General features: G+C 40.6%; 1 protein-coding gene across 8 annotated transcripts in view; it reads left to right on the plus strand.

The window, feature by feature from the left end:
* LOC105397316 (FERM, ARHGEF and pleckstrin domain-containing protein 1) overlaps positions 1–17,351 on the plus strand; it is a 61,939-nt gene that overhangs the window by 10,972 nt on the left and 33,616 nt on the right. For 5 of the 8 annotated variants that reach the window (XM_048626000.1, XM_048625999.1, XM_048626003.1 and 2 more), the window contains exons 4-12: positions 9,316–9,420; positions 10,184–10,406; positions 10,940–11,063; positions 11,712–11,776; positions 12,168–12,346; positions 12,676–12,836; positions 13,605–13,679; positions 15,151–15,266; positions 16,340–16,494. In XM_048626000.1, coding sequence (XP_048481957.1) covers positions 9,316–9,420; positions 10,184–10,406; positions 10,940–11,063; positions 11,712–11,776; positions 12,168–12,346; positions 12,676–12,836; positions 13,605–13,679; positions 15,151–15,266; positions 16,340–16,494 — 1,203 coding nt within the window. The remainder of the gene's footprint in view (positions 1–9,315; positions 9,421–10,183; positions 10,407–10,939; positions 11,064–11,711; positions 11,777–12,167; positions 12,347–12,675; positions 12,837–13,604; positions 13,680–15,150; positions 15,267–16,339; positions 16,495–17,351) is intronic. The other 3 variants (XR_007267102.1, XR_007267104.1, XR_007267103.1) reach the window with 1 other exon arrangement.

A 17,351-nucleotide genomic window follows, 5' to 3' on the forward strand; every position in this document is an offset into this window, starting at 1 on the left:
TATTATCAGAGTTTAATAGTTCAGGGTGTTGTATTAAACTCTGCCCCCGTGTAATAAAAAAAGTATAGTTAGCCGAAAGGGCGTTACTCAGGCGTCACTCTGAAAAACTTTTATCCTACGTAATTTTTTATATTCATGAAAAAAACGCTTCTTCATATAATTTTTTTTTGGTCACGTGACCTTTTAGTTAGACGACCTGTTTTTTTTTGGTGTTTCAAAAGCAGAACAGTAGTTTGCAGAACTCTGCATATACAGGGTGTCACAAAAGGTTACGTAGCTGGCAAAGGGATATGGGGAGGTCACCAGAAAAATAATAACATGTAAGTACCCCCGCAAGGGAGTACATTAGTACAAGGCGAGAGTGTGTATTTTTTTTTTTAAGTACTTATGTGTATTTGGGATATGATAGAAATAATATTTTTGTTTCTTAAAAACCAAAAAATTTACACCTTGCTGCGCTCTTTTGCTCACTGTAAGTACACCTACAAATATTGCTGTATTAAAAAAAACGGTTTTGTTATAACGATTATAAAAAAAAAGTTATTTTCATGTCAAGGAGTCATTTACCTAATTACGATTTCACTCAACAGCAGGTGAACTGAAAAAATAAGTTCTAGTTCTATCATCACTTTAGATCGCAAACATTGTAACTCCACTTTTCTCGGCGAAAAGTACTCTTTGGTGTCAATAGAAACGTTTTTTGAATTCACATGTTTTCCTCTTTATTCGAAAAAAAAAACTGTATTCCGCATTTTACCATTTGTTTTCCTCTAAACCCCAAACCGTGATTTTTAAACAAGAAAACTTAGTAATTATACCCTTTATTCTCATATACAACGTGCAATGTAGGCGAACGTGAACGAAAACTATGCAATAAGCCTTTGTTTTTATTACTACTTTAGTAAATTACAATAACATACTCAACAATGTTAATTTTTTTTTGCAATGTTATGTTGTTAAATTAAGATCTAATATTTTATTAACATGAAGTTACTTTCAACTTTTTTTTGCATCTATGCGTCGAATCACAGCATGACGGCTGCTGCAGCTTCCTGCTGTCCTGTCCTCCAACCAATCCCACCAGTCCTGCAGGTTGCGTCGAATACGAGCCATTCTCTTCGACTTGACAAGACAGGTGCTCCCGGAAGGATCATAGATCGCACGGAACCCGTACCGTATAGAGGCAACGGACTCCTTTGCAACAGCCCCCCAGATTCGGAAGTAGCCCATGCACTGCATGGCGAGCACAGCTGCAGCAATTTTTTCGTAATGAATCATTGGGATGTCATCCCCGAAGGAGGCTCTCAGCCTACCTCACGACCTGTGTGACATTAGAAAAATGCACTGTGCTAACGCCGTTTGCGAGCTTGATTTGCAGGACCGCGTTGTATGCCAAGTTCCACAGCAGAGGGGTCCAAGACCTACCGCTGTGGAACTCCGCAACTGAACTTCTTCAGTGAAAACAAACCCTCTCTTTTCGCATCCTTAATGTACTTGTTAGACACGTATGACCTCTGTCAATTTTCTGCAGATAAGAAGACAAGTGATGGTATACAAGAGCCGCCCTAAAGGTTCGCCCTCTAGGGGATAGAGTTGAACGCGGTTACTATTTTTAAGCAAACAGCCAGCGCAACAACTCGCCCGTGGTTCTTATCCTGCTCCGACAGTGAACGAACGCAAAGTATTGTACCCACTATTCGAATCCGCATTTCGGATGCCAAACTGACTGTCCGAAAGGTCGAAACCGTACCACCACAGAGGTATGACTCGTTCGAAGAGCTTATCAGGCTCTTACAGCAATCAGATGTGTCGGTACACTGAAAGATAATCTACAGGCCTGCTTTATTTATTTAGGAGCACTAATGGCCTCCTTTCAGTCATTGAGTCACTGGCACTCAGGCTGCGGTTGAACAGGAAGATAGACTGTCTAAACAAATCATTTTTAGGCTAGTTAAAAAAAACTTTAGGTGGGTAGTATGCCAACTAGAACTACAAATAAAACAGTATTTTTGTCTCCTCTAAAATTTGGTCACGAGGAGTTACGATGATTACGATCTAAGGTGACGCTGACGATATTTTATACAAGGTATTGAAAAAAGGGTATAAAGCTTAGCCAAAAGTGGATTTAGGTGCCATTCTGATCCACTTTTCTTCTACAATTTTGAAAATTCACGTAACAAAACCTTTTACATAGAAACTTATTCGATCACGTGACTTTTTACTATAGAGACCGAATTTATTTTTCGAGAATTTCCAAAACTTGGAGAACAAAAGTTGTTCAGAATAACCCCTGAGTCAAACCCTTTCGGCACAGTATACCCTTTTTGCAACATCCTGTATAGGTAATATCAGGTTTATAAAAGACCTGGGCCTGTAGAGTGAGACTCGGCATGGGGAGTCATAATTTATAGATCTTTTAGGTTGCAGTGGCGAATGGGCACTGGTAGCCCTGCCCTTTTCTATAACTATAACTATAGGTAATTTTATGGCAATTTAAAAATGGTATAACATTTATCTATTTGAAAAAATCATTAAAAATATACATTACCTATCACCCTAATTTAAAAAAGAAATTCAGCCCTTACTTTAAACTTATAACACCCCTCTATTTCCTTCAGGGGTTAAAAAACCTGTGTATTTAATATTTTCTTATGAGTTTTTTTTTAAAAACTAGGCTCTTACATAGTTGTACATAATATTATGCGGTATTTTATTCCACTTGTAACGCATAAAATTCATAGCTACAGTAAACATTTCATTTTTTTCATGGCGAGATACAGTCGCACTTAACCGCTTTTTTGCAAAGCTTGTTAAATAGATTTAAAAAATTATGTAAATATTAGATCTTCAATTTTTAAAAATACTTACTTATTTTTAACAACCTGTAGTGTACAGACTACCACATCTTAAAATATATATATTTTTAATTAACTACGGTTTTTGGTTTCAAATAAAACAAATTATGAACTTACTTTTCAACACCCTGTATATTGTGTAGCTTACCTACCATACACAACCGTTAAAATAAAATAAATTCCCCCTCAGAATATAAACAGGCTCGCGCTTTGGCATACTGCATTGACCGTATAGTTCTTATTCGGAGAATCTAATAAGTGTCATTATGTGCAATGTTTACCTTTATCTATGCATCTGTAACTCTATAGTAAAAAATGTAAACAAATCGAAAAGGCGAAATGTTTTCTAAGAATTTTCGGCTTTTCTGCATCTAAAATGATTAGAAAATTAACTTTCCATAGCAAATGCATATGTATTATAATACTAGTGTTGCCCAAATGCAAGAACAAGACGAGACTTAGCCAGTCTTGGTCTTGGTCTTGCGCCAATACACCTGGTCTTGGTCTTGGTCTTGGTCTTGCGCCAATACACCTGGTCTTGGTCTTGGTCTTGGTCTTGCGCTCCCAGTCTTGGTCTTGGTCTTGGTCTTGCAGCAAGAGTCTTGCAAGTCTTGCAATTACCTATTAGTCTATTACTATTTATTAAAGTTTAATTTTTGATTTTAATAGATATTTTTTTATTCGCTATGTTTATGGTATTAGTCGTAATGCGCATAGGTCCAGTTTTTCATTTTCTTTGATACAGTTTTTTGCATCTCATAGAATTCCTAAGCGTACTTACCTATACACCGAACTGTTACACCTAACTACTCAGTGAAATAGCGCTCTGCAAGACGCAAGAGTCTTGCAGGCTATGTCTTGTTCTTGCTCAAGTCTTGCACGGTCAGTCTTGGTCTTGGTCTTGCTAAAAATACGCGGTCTTGTTCTTGGTCTTGGTCTTGCAAAAACGCAAGAACAAGACCAAGACTGCAAGACCAAGACTGAATTTGGGCAACACTATATAATACTTGTAGTCATAATTTGTTGATTTAATCAGTTTTTGTGAAATATTTGATAAAAAATAAAATGGCGTGGGTATCGCTCCTAACAGGCCGCCACCAGGGCGACGACTGAAGAAATCTGAAATCTGTCACGGTGTCATCATTTTTAAACCGGAATTTATTAGTTTTTTGCAAAAAAAGTTGACTTCTGGTCCATTAAAGCCAACTCTTTAAGGTAACTTTGTTAAGAATTTAATTACCTACACATACATATAAGATTCCATGAAAATGGGCCCTCTGATTTCGAGGGTTTTTTCATAATAAGTCAAAAAATGGCAAAAGACATGGTGTGTTTGCAATTTTTTTTAACATACTTATTATAATCCTGCACCAATTTATAAGCAACTAACATGTTCAGTATACCCTCTGCTACAAAATATATTTTTATCAATGTGATAGAAGCCACCGTTTTTCCAATCTAATCAAGTATATCAAGCCGACTTAAGCATTTTAGCTTTAGGGATCCCCTTAATAAAAGAAGATAGACATGTGACATACAGTGAAACTATAAAGTCCTGAAATTAATGTTTGAGGAACTAAAATTTTCAGGAGCCTGGCACCATTAGAAAAGAAACATAAAAGTCATAACAATTGTTCATGTCAATAGGCGGTTGGCTGTTTTTTTGAATTTTCTTATTAATTATAAGGATAATCTAGATAAAAGCAATAATTTACGCTTGGTTGCAATTAGGAAGATGAAGAAAAATATTCGTAGTCAAGCTAGTGAAGTTATTTATCGAGTTTTAATACAATGTTTAGCGGAACATCAAGCTGGACACATTTTGTCGAATTTGGAGGATGTTTACGCTCGTACAGCGTGTACGACGGGTATGTAGCATTGTACAAATTGTAATATCTCATTTTTTATTAGTACCAACACCAACGCTTCATTTATCAATAAACATAGGTTTAGAGCCCAAGTCGAACATTGTTTACATACCACTGATTGTAGGTTTCATCTGGTTTCAGTTGAGTCAAACCTTAACATTTTGATACTTGAAGATATATGTTTGTTTACTTACTAAATTCACATTGTGTGAATTTGGGAAGCATTGTATAACTCAAAAAGATTTTTTTATTTTATTTTATAGTTATATCAGACCAGCGTGCCAAAGAGGGCAAAATATGGAATATTTCTAACTCCTGGAAGAAACAGAACTGGCCGTCCAAAAAGAGAAATTGATGTCTTTACTATGTGTGCCCTTTGTCTACAGATCCAGTTTTTTTATACAGTTGTAATAACGTTATCTAAATAAATATTTATTAGTTTCACTATCAGCCTTCATATTAACACCTTCTAGCTTGTATAAGAGCTTTTTTGTGGATGGTAAGTTGTTTTAAAAATACAAAAATAGGTAGGAAGTTAACAGGCAAAATTTCAAGTATCAAAGTCAGTTATGTTTCGCTATATAGGGTTGCTACATGAAAGATAGCAGTGCCCTCATTTAATTTCAGGACTTTATAGTTTCACTGTACGAGCAGATTCGGGCTTCTCTCAGCATTGGTATGACAGCCATTCAAACCATTTTACATGAAGAACTGGGTGTCAAGAAGTTAGTTTCGCGCTGGGTGCCCCACCGTTTGACCGAGGAACAAAAGTCGGCTCGTGTTAATTGGTGTCGATCTGCTCTGCAACGGTTCAATGGAGGCAGTTCAAATGCTGTCTACAATATCGTCTCTGGTGATGAATCGTGGATTTATTCATATGAGCCCGAAAGAAAACATCAATCGGCAGTTTGGGTCTTCGAAGGTGAGGTCAAGCCAACAAAAGTTATTCGCTCACGCAGCGTGTCGAAAAAAATGGTCGCTTCGTTTGTATCGAAAACTGGCCATGTGGCTACGATTCCATTACAAGAACAAAGGACGGTTACTGCTGATTGGTACACAACAGTTTGTTTGCCGGAAGTCGTAAGAGAACTTCGTAAAACTAACCCGAATCGTCGTATAATCCTTCACCACGATAATGCAAGCTCTCATACCGCTCGCAAAACAAGAACGTTTTTAAATATGGAAAACGTGGAGTTGATGGACCATCCTCCGTATAGCCCTGATCTGAGCCCCAATGATTATTTTACATTCCCAAGAATTAAAGATATGCTACGTGGTCAACGGTTTAGCGGCCCAGAAGAGGCGGTCGAAGCTTACAAATCAGCTGTTTTCGACAGTATCCACTTCAGACTGGAATTACTGTTTCAATGATTGGTTTAATCGAATGAAAAAGTGCATTGAATGTCACGGATACTACTTTGAAAAACAATAAAAGTAAATAATATTATGATATCTTTGTACTTTTTTCTATTCCCGATCATTTCGGTATCGCCCTCGTATGTCTTGATGACATCACATAAGTCTTATTTCTCTTTTATTATACTATTATGTTACTCTTGTTAAAGAGCACAGACCTATGTTTACCAACTCATTTGCTATTTAAGTATTTAGTCCTACACATCATAAAAGCTAGTGCCATAAACTTTTAAATTTATGTGCGGACTTTCAGACTTCCAGTGGAATTTATATGTAACGTACCTATGTATTGTATGTTCCGTACGTATATAATGGCGAGGAAACGTGCTTTTTTCATCCCGGCCATAAAGTCGTCGAGTTCCTTTCTACTCGGAGCATGCAGAGTCCCCCGCGGCCGAGGACCCTCGTAGCTGGAAGTCGTAAAGTACCACGTTATAAGTCCTGATTCAGTTTTAACTTGTACAAAACAGCTTGCCACGGGAATTCGGGTCTTGTCGCTAACAATGTAGAGTTAAATGCGTGTTGTGAATAGGATCGTAGTTGAATGATAGCCGTATTTTTCAGAATTTAGTTTAACTTTTTCATTCCGTTTTTAATTTAACTTAAAGTAAACCGCTAGGATTTCGGTTGTAGAATTTGAAAGGCTTGCAAAGTTTCTCTTGGCAATTTCACGCTAAAACCTCCCAAACTACGACAAATTCTTGGCACTCGTCTAAAGACTTTGCCGGGAGCTTTTGATAAAAATACCTTCTCTTTGAATTCAAAGCTTATTTCCCAGACCTAATTCTTTAGTGTTTACTAAGCTTAGTTTTATGTAGGTTTGTGAAAGTTCACCCTGAACATACGGGTTTAGTTTTCAAACTTACTTTACAGTTTATTTAGTTTTAGAGTTCCGTTAGATCTCTTGGGTCCCTATGGACAAACCCAAGTTTGGTTTTGGCCGTGGCTTTATTTATTACCTTACTCTACATAATAGGTATATCGCCTCTATCTTCTTTCACTAGTTATCCTTGTGGCGATGGCGGAAGCAGAGATTCTTACAGTACTTTAATTTAATAAAGCAATTTCCATAAATAATGTTTTCTTAGCTGTCACGATAAGAACAAGGAATCTATCCTTAAAAAAATACAATTACGGTACTAAAGCTATTATTCAATACTTTAACCAATAAGCTTTATTTGTTATTAGCAGTAAATTAAAATAGGCCATCCAGCGGCATAGTCGACAAAGCGCATGGAAATGAGCCTCGTGACCGCTTTGCTAATTTTTGTGGCACAGGCTTCTTAACGGTGTACTGGAGTGCGCGTTACTTGCTCCTTATTTACTCGCGACTAGGAATTTTAATAAGCCTTTTTATTGTCTCGCTAGCTAACCGAGCTACAACGTTTTTAGCTTACTGGGTTACCTACTTTTTTGTAAGGAGATTGGGATACAGGATTCAAATTTTTATTTATTTTATTTTATATGATTTGTTTGTCGGGTAGAGTCTGGCATCTAAAGAGGGCCATTGCAACATTTTATTAGATATTCTGAAGTCATCTCTCACTCCTATTATTAATTAAAAATATTGTAAACTTCGTGAAAAATAAGTATTTCTACATATAAATGTATAATACTGTTTATTGCACCTATTCCGAAAGGGGCAGCCCGATTTCTATTTAGGTTTTTATTTTATTTTTAGAATACGGACGAAGCCATGCCACGTAGGTAGGTATTAGATAGAACCTTTTAGGGTGACACTGGTACGGCTATATTGTATCTGGGATCGCCACAGGAAAACTTTTAAGGCGATTGACTCGAACGATATCAAGCTCGTTGGCAAAAGCTAGTTCATAATAACTTTGTAATGCGAAAACTTTGCCTTACCTCGTCTTACACGGAGAACTACATAGTTGGATTATTGTTTAAGATAAGTTACATCTTAAGTGGGTTTGTGTCCTTATTTAAAGTAACCATTCAGAGCAAAATGTCTGCGAAGACGATGTTTAAAGTAAGGTAAACTCTAGTTTTCTAGATTCCAATTAAGTACCTTCCTATTTTGTTATTAGAAACATCTCGCATGACAGAAATTTAATCACGAAAGAGATGAAGCAATACATATTTATCAGTGCATTATAGGATTACAGAGAGCTTAGTTACGGACTGAATCGTGTGAGTGACGGGCTGTGCGCCTCATGAATCTTGCATCAGCGTCAATTTCTAAATTACTTAACATTTTGTCACTTTTTGTTTTTAGCCCGATCAATAAATTGAGGTGTTATTAATTACCATGTGCCACTGTGGTAGATACCGATTTTTATAGCTAATTCGTCATAATGACTAGTAATGAATGATGAATTGGTTGTATTTCACCATAAACCATTTTGTATCAATCAAATCAAAGTATCCGAACCATCGATGGCTTTTTGATAAGATAAGTTATCATAATAGCAATAGGTGCTCCAATAGTACAGTGATTTTGTTTGATTATAAAATATAGCTGTTCCCGCGCGCTTCGCTTCGCCTTAAAAAGTTTTCTCGTGGGAATCCCGGGATAAAAAGTAGCCTATGTTCTTTCCCAGGGTCTAGACCATATGTATACCAAATTTCATTCAAATCCGTTCAGTAGTTTTGGCGTGAAAGAGTAACAGACAGACAGACAGACAGACACAGTTACTTTCGCATTTATAATATTAGGAAGGATGTTTCTTGTGTCAACTACGTTTGAGCCCTTTATCGCTCTCCCATATATGTATGCGACTGTGAGTACATATAGAATAGAATAGAAGGTGTACGTAAAATAATACTATCCTAACTCTTATCTATGGCTGGTAGCGTATCCACGAATAGATCCTGGCACCCTGGGCAGTCAGCGACTGACGGTTATCTGACTGGCCTATCCTTTCACCATTGTCACATACTAGTGTACATAATCACCTAGACGCTAAGAAGAAGAAACTATGTAGCTCTCTCCAGTCGTGTCGGTCAATCCATCTAATTGTTCCATTAGTCCCATAACCCAGGGACTAATGGAACAGAGTTTACACACTTGGGCACTACAATCAATACTGCGTAGATGGCTGATCTCAATGAGATTAAGAAGAACTCCACAAGTGTACACTAATTCTTCTGCCCTACTTCGTATCCATTGCTTGTATTCTTTCCATATAGTAACTAACGTTCATTCTCCCCCGCAGTCGAAGGCGCTGGGCAAGGTGCTGTTCGAGCAGGTGTGCAAGCAGCTGCACCTGCTGGAGGCTGACTACTTCGGCCTCGAGTACCAGGACGTCAACGGGACGAAGGTCAGTACCTATACTGTGTTAGGCTGCTACCATAGGTATATCACCCATCCGTGGGTGTCTTCATGTAATCTCTATTGCTGACTGCACAAGAGTAAGGCTGCCTCTCCACCGGAACGGAGCAGGGTAGCGGAGCGGTGTGTGAGGTATAAATCGATCAATGAAATTGCATAAAAACTCCAGTCATGGATGGAGCTTCATTGGGCGGTTATTTCCTCGCACACCGCTCCGCAAGCCTTAGCCTTTAGAATCGGTTCCATTTTTTAGTTGTGAATTACATCCATTACTTTCGGGCACTTTAGGAAGTTGGATGATTGGACTCTAATGTAATTACGAACTTGGACATAAATTGATAAGTTTCTCGTACAGCACACATACATAATAGATTGTTTCTCTTGGAAAGTTAGCAATAATGCGAATAGAATTAGATTAACATTATTATACGATACTCTTAAATTATAGTGATCACTTAATCCGATACCTGATCTCATGTAATTTAAATTCTAATGCACTTGTAATGGCAATGAAGTTTTTTGTAGTTGTTTATAACCAACAGTTTGCATTCAGAGAGTTGCGTGATTGATTTAACTTACATACTATCGCCAAGTATCTATAGCTAGCAGATAGGTACTTGATCGATGTAGATGCCCTAATAAAGTTGAAGTCAATGACGGTGCACCACACTTACAGTTAGGGTACCGTCACTAATAAATACCAGCATTCACCTCCAATCCAAATTGCTCACCACAAACCATTCCGCTCACAGTACTGGCTGGACATAGAGAAACCGATCTGCCGGCAAGTGGGCCTCTCGATGCTGGAGCCGACGCTACGGTTCTGCGTGAAGTTCTACACGCCGGACCCGGCGCGCCTTGAAGAGGAGTTCACCAGATACCTGTTCTGTCTTCAAGTGAAGCGCGACCTGGCGCACGCCACCATACAGTGCAACGAGAACACCGCCGCGCTCATGGCCAGCTATATTATACAGGGTGAGTTGTGAGTGCACCAGATACCTGTTCTGTCTGCAAGTGAAGCGCGACCTGGCGCACGCCACCATACAGTGCAACGAGAACACCGCCGCGCTCATGGCCAGCTATATTATACAGGGTGAGTACTGCGTCTGTACTCTTTAAGTTGGTGTGACACCGTTGTGAGAGGTTTTGGTTAGATTAGTTGTCAGTCGCTGATTGACCAGGTTTCTCCCGACGGACGACGTATAGTATAAGAAATAGGCGATACGTCGCTTCAGGAGGGTACTTTGAATTCTCCTGGTTTATGGCAAAAGTGAAGTGGAATTGGTTAAATGCACTATATAGCGTGCTTGAGACTCATAATCCACATATACTGTCATTTACAAACAGCACACAACTTAGTTACCCTTTGTCACTGAAAAGGTAAAAGCTATTTGATTGAAAGTCAGCATAGAAATAAATAAGACCATGGTGGAGAACATAGACATTTTAAACCCTCCTGAAGACCTTTCAAAACACAACGAAACTAATAATCAATACATTTGTTTCAGCGGAATGCGGCGACTTCGTTCCTGAAGACTACCCGGACCACTCGTACCTGAGCGGCTACAAGTTCTTCCCGGGGCAGGACGCCGAGTCCGAGCGCCGCATCATGGAGAACCACAAGAAACACATGTGAGTGACGTCTGACCGGGAACACAATAAATACAAACATAATTATTTAGACCTTACCCCAAAAACTTAGACACTGTTTAACAGATGTTTAGCGCATCTTTAATTCAAATTTAGTTTAAAACACTTGTTAAACACTGCAAGTTTTTTGTGCCAATACAGTTTGTGTTTAAGAGAAAAGGCAACAGTTTAATACAGTCTGTCGCACGCCATACTATCTCTGTTATCAACGTTTTGTTTCGAAGTGGCATATCTTGTATGACTTTGACTGACAACAGTAGATATAGTTGCGGTAACTACAAAGTGCATGGGCGATAGGCGTCAATGCAATAGTACACATTTAACAGCTGGACGAAATGAATCATTTATAATTTGAGTATAAAATGCAGAATCAGATCCCATAGAAAAGAGCTGTGTAAGCTTGTCAAGTATCAGCATTGTTTTTTATCTGTTTTGCCATCATGGCTCTAAAACGGACGGACCTAGTATATTAAATTGAGTAGAGGATCCTAACTTGCCTATCTTTATGGTGATGTGTGCATTCACATAACCATATTAGTGTTGTTATCGTTGTCTTACTATGTCAAGCTTGTTATGGGGTGAAACTGCATGGCTCATGATGATATTTATACATGACCTATTTATTTACAGTGGACAGAGCCCAGCAGAAGCGGATTTAAACTTACTAGAGACGGCCAGAAGATGTGAATTATACGGTAAGTTTTATGCAACTCAGTATTCCTTATTAGACCACAACTGGCTACTTTCGTCATCACCAAATGTTGAAGACATATTATGTATACAACTACTTAGTTGATATTTTTAATATGTGCAGTATAAAAACGCACCCGGCTATAGACCACGAGAATGTGCTTCTAGTTAAAATAAGTGTAATATGTGCAGGTATAAAAATGCACCCGGCTATAGACCACGTGAATGTGCCTCTAGTTAACATAAGTAATATGTGCAGGCATAAAAGCGCACTCCACCATGAACCACTAGTGCGAGCCTTTAGTCAACATATTAAGTGTAATATGTGCAGCTATAAAATCGCACCCCGCCATAATCAACACGTGCCTCTTGTTAACGCAACTGTAATATGTGCAGGTATAAAAATGCACCCGGCCAAGGACCACGAGAACGTGCCTCTGAACCTGGCGGTGGCGCACATGGGCATCGTGGTGTTCCAGCACACCACCAAGATCAACACCTTCAGCTGGGCCAAGATACGCAAGATCTCCTTCAAGCGGAAGAAGTTTCTGATTAAATTGCACCCTGAGGGATATGTGAGTATACACGATGTTATAAAAAACATAATATACCTAGTAAGCAAAAAGTTTCTTATTGCTTCTCAATTTTTTCTCGGATTTCCAAACGTCGTAAAAGAAAAGTTGTTCAGAATTATAATTATGAGACACGCCCAACTATACGGCACAGCATCATACTTGCTTGTTATGCTAATCCGCTAATATAATATCTACTCTACCGTTCATAATTATACTAATTTTATGAAAGTAGCAATTTGGCGTCTTGGCTATAAGAGATGTGTTATAGAGACACTATTCTGTGGGGGTGATATTCTGTTCAATAATTACAATAACTGTTTGTTTCACAGAGTTACTACCGCGACGTGGTAGAATTCTTCTTCGACGGGCGCAACGAGTGCAAGAACTTCTGGAAGAAGTGCGTCGAGAACCACGGCTTCTTCCGCTGCAGCAGCGTGCCGCGCCCGCGCCGCCACAAGCCCCGCGTCATCACGCGAGGATCCTCGTTCAGGTATGTTGTTTCTCCTAATATTATAAATGCGAAGTAACTTTGTCTGTCTGTCTGTTACTCTTTCACGCCAAAACAAAACAAGATTTGAATTAAATTTGGTATACAGATGGTCAGACCCTGAGAAAGAACATAGGCTACTTTTTATCGCGGAATTCCTACGGGAAAACTTTAAGGCGACGTGTAGCTCGCGGGAACAGCTAGTAGTTGTATACAGAAAGGTTTAGAAAGCAACGAATGGATTAGCCAATCAGTAAAGGGCAGCTAGCTGACCTGGATGTCCATACTTTTTATGAGGTACAATCGATAAGTCAATCAGGGAGGCTCGCATCTTCATTATTATCTTCAGCCAATAATCATCCACTGCTGGACATGGCCTGTTCCAAGGAGTCCACAACACTCGTCCTCGTCCAGCCACTACCGGCTACCCGCCTAAGGTCGTCGGTCCAGCGGGCAGGAGGGCGTCGAACGAATGGATTAGCCAGTTACTATTGGGAGCTAGGTGACTGCCCATCCTTACATATTATAAGGTATTAGAAAAAGGGATGAGAGGTGAGGTGTGGATTAGTCAATCAGCATAGGTAGCTAGCTGAGTTCCCATTATTTTATAAGATACTGTCGATACGTTATTCGGTGAGCTCACGTACAACGTGACAAATCTTGAGCGAGCTGTAAGCTATTTAATTAATTTAATTTAAGATTGTATCATAATCATTGGTAAGAGTTTCATTTTCTTTCGAATTCTCTTCTAAAAGTTTATTTCGTTTACAGATACAGTGGGCGCACTCAGAAACAAATAGTGGAGTACGTCCGAGATAACTACGTGAAACGACAAACATTCCAGAGGTAAATGCAAACAAACTATTACTGAACCTTCGCCAAATGTAGCCAACGTCGCATGTTTTAAATTTAGCTTTAGTGCCATTCGAAATTATACTTACTGAAAAAAGCTTATTATTTGCGGATTTAGGACTCTTTTAGATTGGTAACTGTCTTTTCCGTCTTTACTTTACGGAAAACGATAAATATCTCTATGGATAACTTGTGGTGTTTGATGCATGCACAAGAATTGATAATTTTATGCGCAAACACTGCAGATTATCCCTTTATAGATATTATTGCAGGTCGCAGTAGCTTTTAGTAGCTTAGTTTAAGAAATGCCTAATTAATAATGGTTACATCTATGTAGATTATATCCAAAATCATCAGAGGTGTTGAATTTAAAAGTCTTTAAAATGTACTTTTATAAAAATATGGTTACTTTCTAAAGGCGAGTGTTAGCATGGGGTTGGGTGCTTCTGGTTTTTGATGTTGCGTTTTGTGGATAAATAAGAGTTAATTAAATAAATACCCACATATGAAATTAACGAGTGCATGAAGTAATTGGAACTCTAAACGAATTAAATAAAAACTTTAGAGAGAAACAGCTTATAGTTCTGTATAATCAAAGATAGGTCAAACACACCATTTTGATTTTATGACGACACTTATTGCAGTCGTATATCTAGTGTACTGGATTGCAAAGAACTAAATTCTGCAAAAATCCCTAATTTCTTCTTAGTACCTGTCCATCCTTATAAATTTTAATCTGTCCAGTAAAATACATTTAAATAAGAGGCTTTAATTTTATGTAAACTTTATTTCTTTGCATTGCAGTACCTACATTTTGTGTTGACCGAAATTCGGTGTCGCCTTCGATTTTAACTGGTGTAGTATCGAGCATGCGCTGTTAAACTCGTATACTGTCGCTTTATTCGGAAGAAATCTTCTAAATTACATTTGCAAAAGGTATTTCGTTGACAAAAGAGACAAACGGTCGGAGGATGGTGTGGTTTCGAATTAATTTGATTTTAGGTAAATTTTGAGTCAGTTCAGATTTATTTCTGACATCCGGTTAAACTAAAACTCGCGTGAAATCCATTCAGAAGTATCTAGAACCGTGTAACAGCAGTGACAGACTCGCGACACAAGCTCACATTCCATTAGCATCACAGCACAAAGGGCCTTAGTGGGAGTTTTTCTTACCATACGAGCTGAAAACGAATTTACATAGCGATGACGTATGAAGGCCTGTCTGGCCCCATACTTTGCTTTGACTTTTCAACGTTCCATGGGTGTAAAACTCGCATTCAACATGCGGAGTTTTATGGCAAATTCGTATGGCACGGTAGAGTCGCCATCTACTGGTACACGTTGCCCTACGTACCCGCCTTACTAATCCGCGTTAACACTGCTCGTACGGCCAGCAAACCTCCCACTAGACTCACCAGCTAGCCACCGTGGTGTTAATGTGACCATCCTCTGCCGGTTGTCGCAGGTCGGCGTCGTTCCGGGGCTCGCGCTCGCTGCGGTCGTCGCGCGGCGACGTGGCCGCGCCCGTCAACGCCAGCGTGTCGGCGCACCCGCTGCTGCCGCTGCCGCCTGGCTCCGACGGTATGTATGTGTGATACACGCGTGCGTGTGTGTGTGTGTGCTGGTGTGCGTGGTAACGAGGAGGTTCCAAAGCGATATAGTATGGCCATTGAGAGAATGCGTATTTGATATTTGAGATCCCGAATCCCGTAAGCATTTGACGACTGCAAAGGAAAACCAACTTTTCTTACCAGATATAGGCAAATGTCAAAATGCATTCTCTCAATTGCCAAAGTATAGTGCATTGAGAGCGATGGTAAAGCAGTGTTAATTTGGACTATAGTGGTTTAAAGATTAAAGAAAATTAAAGATACAAGTCAATTACCAATGTAGAAATAATGTACAAATACAGTAATGAATATGACTGTATGTACTTCAGATCAGCTACATTGACGACGAAGCGTCTAACTACGTGTAGAAATCAGTTTCCCACGTCCAGCACTACTAATTATTTACCATCGCTCTTTGGAATCGCTGTGTTGCCCTGAATTTCGCACATTAATAATTTAATATTTATCTCTGCTTGACTTCTTCTGGCGCTCGCAACGGTTTGTGACTCAGCTGCTGTAACACTGTGACTGTAATGTGCTTGGAATAACAAACATACCTTCTTACCCTTCGGATGTTATTCTAATTCGCACCCACAAGTTAATTTAATATTCTTTCTGATATCTTATTGATTTTCTGAATCATATTTACTATTTGATATACTTACGCATTTGCTGGCATGATCACGCTTGGAGTGCCTTTTGCTATGTTTATATTTCATCCAAGAGGATCCCAGGCACAATTTCTATATTTTCCGTTACGATTTGGACTGTTTTACACATTTAATTCCCATTTTTGCAATCCCCTTATGCCATATATTCACATTGTGTGGTACAACTCTCCACATCCAAGTTAGTATATTCTTCAAAACTCCCTAACCGAAGTTAAATTTTATTCTCCCTACAATATCAATAACTGAGAACATCGAACTGCTAAAAATAACGGTTGATTCGGCTATAAAATTGCATATAAACAAGTTATTTTTAATACCCATTTCGTTATTTCTTTTTCAACACACGAGCCTAACTCCCTCCCCTTTCTTCCAGCGATTTCGCTGGAGTGGGCAGCGCAGCCACACTACGTGGAGGCGGCGTGGATGATGCGCGGCTACAGCCGGGCGGAGGCGCGCGAGGCGGCGGCGCGGCCCATCGCCGCTCGCTCTCAGGCGAACCAGGCCGCCTGCACCATGCTCAGGGAACGGGTATGAACATGTACTATATTACACTACGTGGAGGCGGCGTGGATGATGCGCGGCTACAGCCGGGCGGAGGCGCGCGAGGCGGCGGCGCGGCCACCGCCGCTCGCTCTCAGGCGAACCAGGCCGCCTGCACCATGCTCAGGGAACGGGTATGAACATGTACTATATTACACTACGTGGAGGCGGCGTGGATGATGCGCGGCTACAGCCGGGCGGAGGCGCGCGAGGCGGCGGCGCGGCCCACCGCCGCTCGCTCTCAGGCGAACCAGGCCGCCTGCACCATGCTCAGGGAACGGGTATGAACATGTACTATATTACACTACGTGGAGGCGGCGTGGATGATGCGCGGCTACAGCCGGGCGGAGGCGCGCGAGGCGGCGGCGCGGCCCACCACCGCTCGCTCTCAGGCGAACCAGGCCGCCTGCACCATGCTCAGGGAACGGGTATGAACATGTACTATATTACACTACGTGGAGGCGGCGTGGATGATGCGCGGCTACAGCCGGGCGGAGGCGCGCGAGGCGGCGGCGCGGCCCACCGCCGCTCGCTCTCAGGCGAACCAGGCCGCCTGCACCATGCTCAGGGAACGGGTATGAACATGTACTATATTACACTACGTGGAGGCGGCGTGGATGATGCGCGGCTACAGCCGGGCGGAGGCGCGCGAGGCGGCGGCGCGGCCCACCGCCGCTCGCTCTCAGGCGAACCAGGCCGCCTGCACCATGCTCAGGGAACGGGTATGAACATGTACTATATTACACTACGTGGAGGCGGCGTGGATGATGCGCGGCTACAGCCGGGCGGAGGCGCGCGAGGCGGCGGCGCGGCCCACCGCCGCTCGCTCTCAGGCGAACCAGGCC

The sequence above is a fragment of the Plutella xylostella genome, chromosome 15, assembly GCF_932276165.1.
Source record: "Plutella xylostella chromosome 15, ilPluXylo3.1, whole genome shotgun sequence".
Lineage (NCBI taxonomy): Eukaryota > Metazoa > Arthropoda > Insecta > Lepidoptera > Plutellidae > Plutella > Plutella xylostella.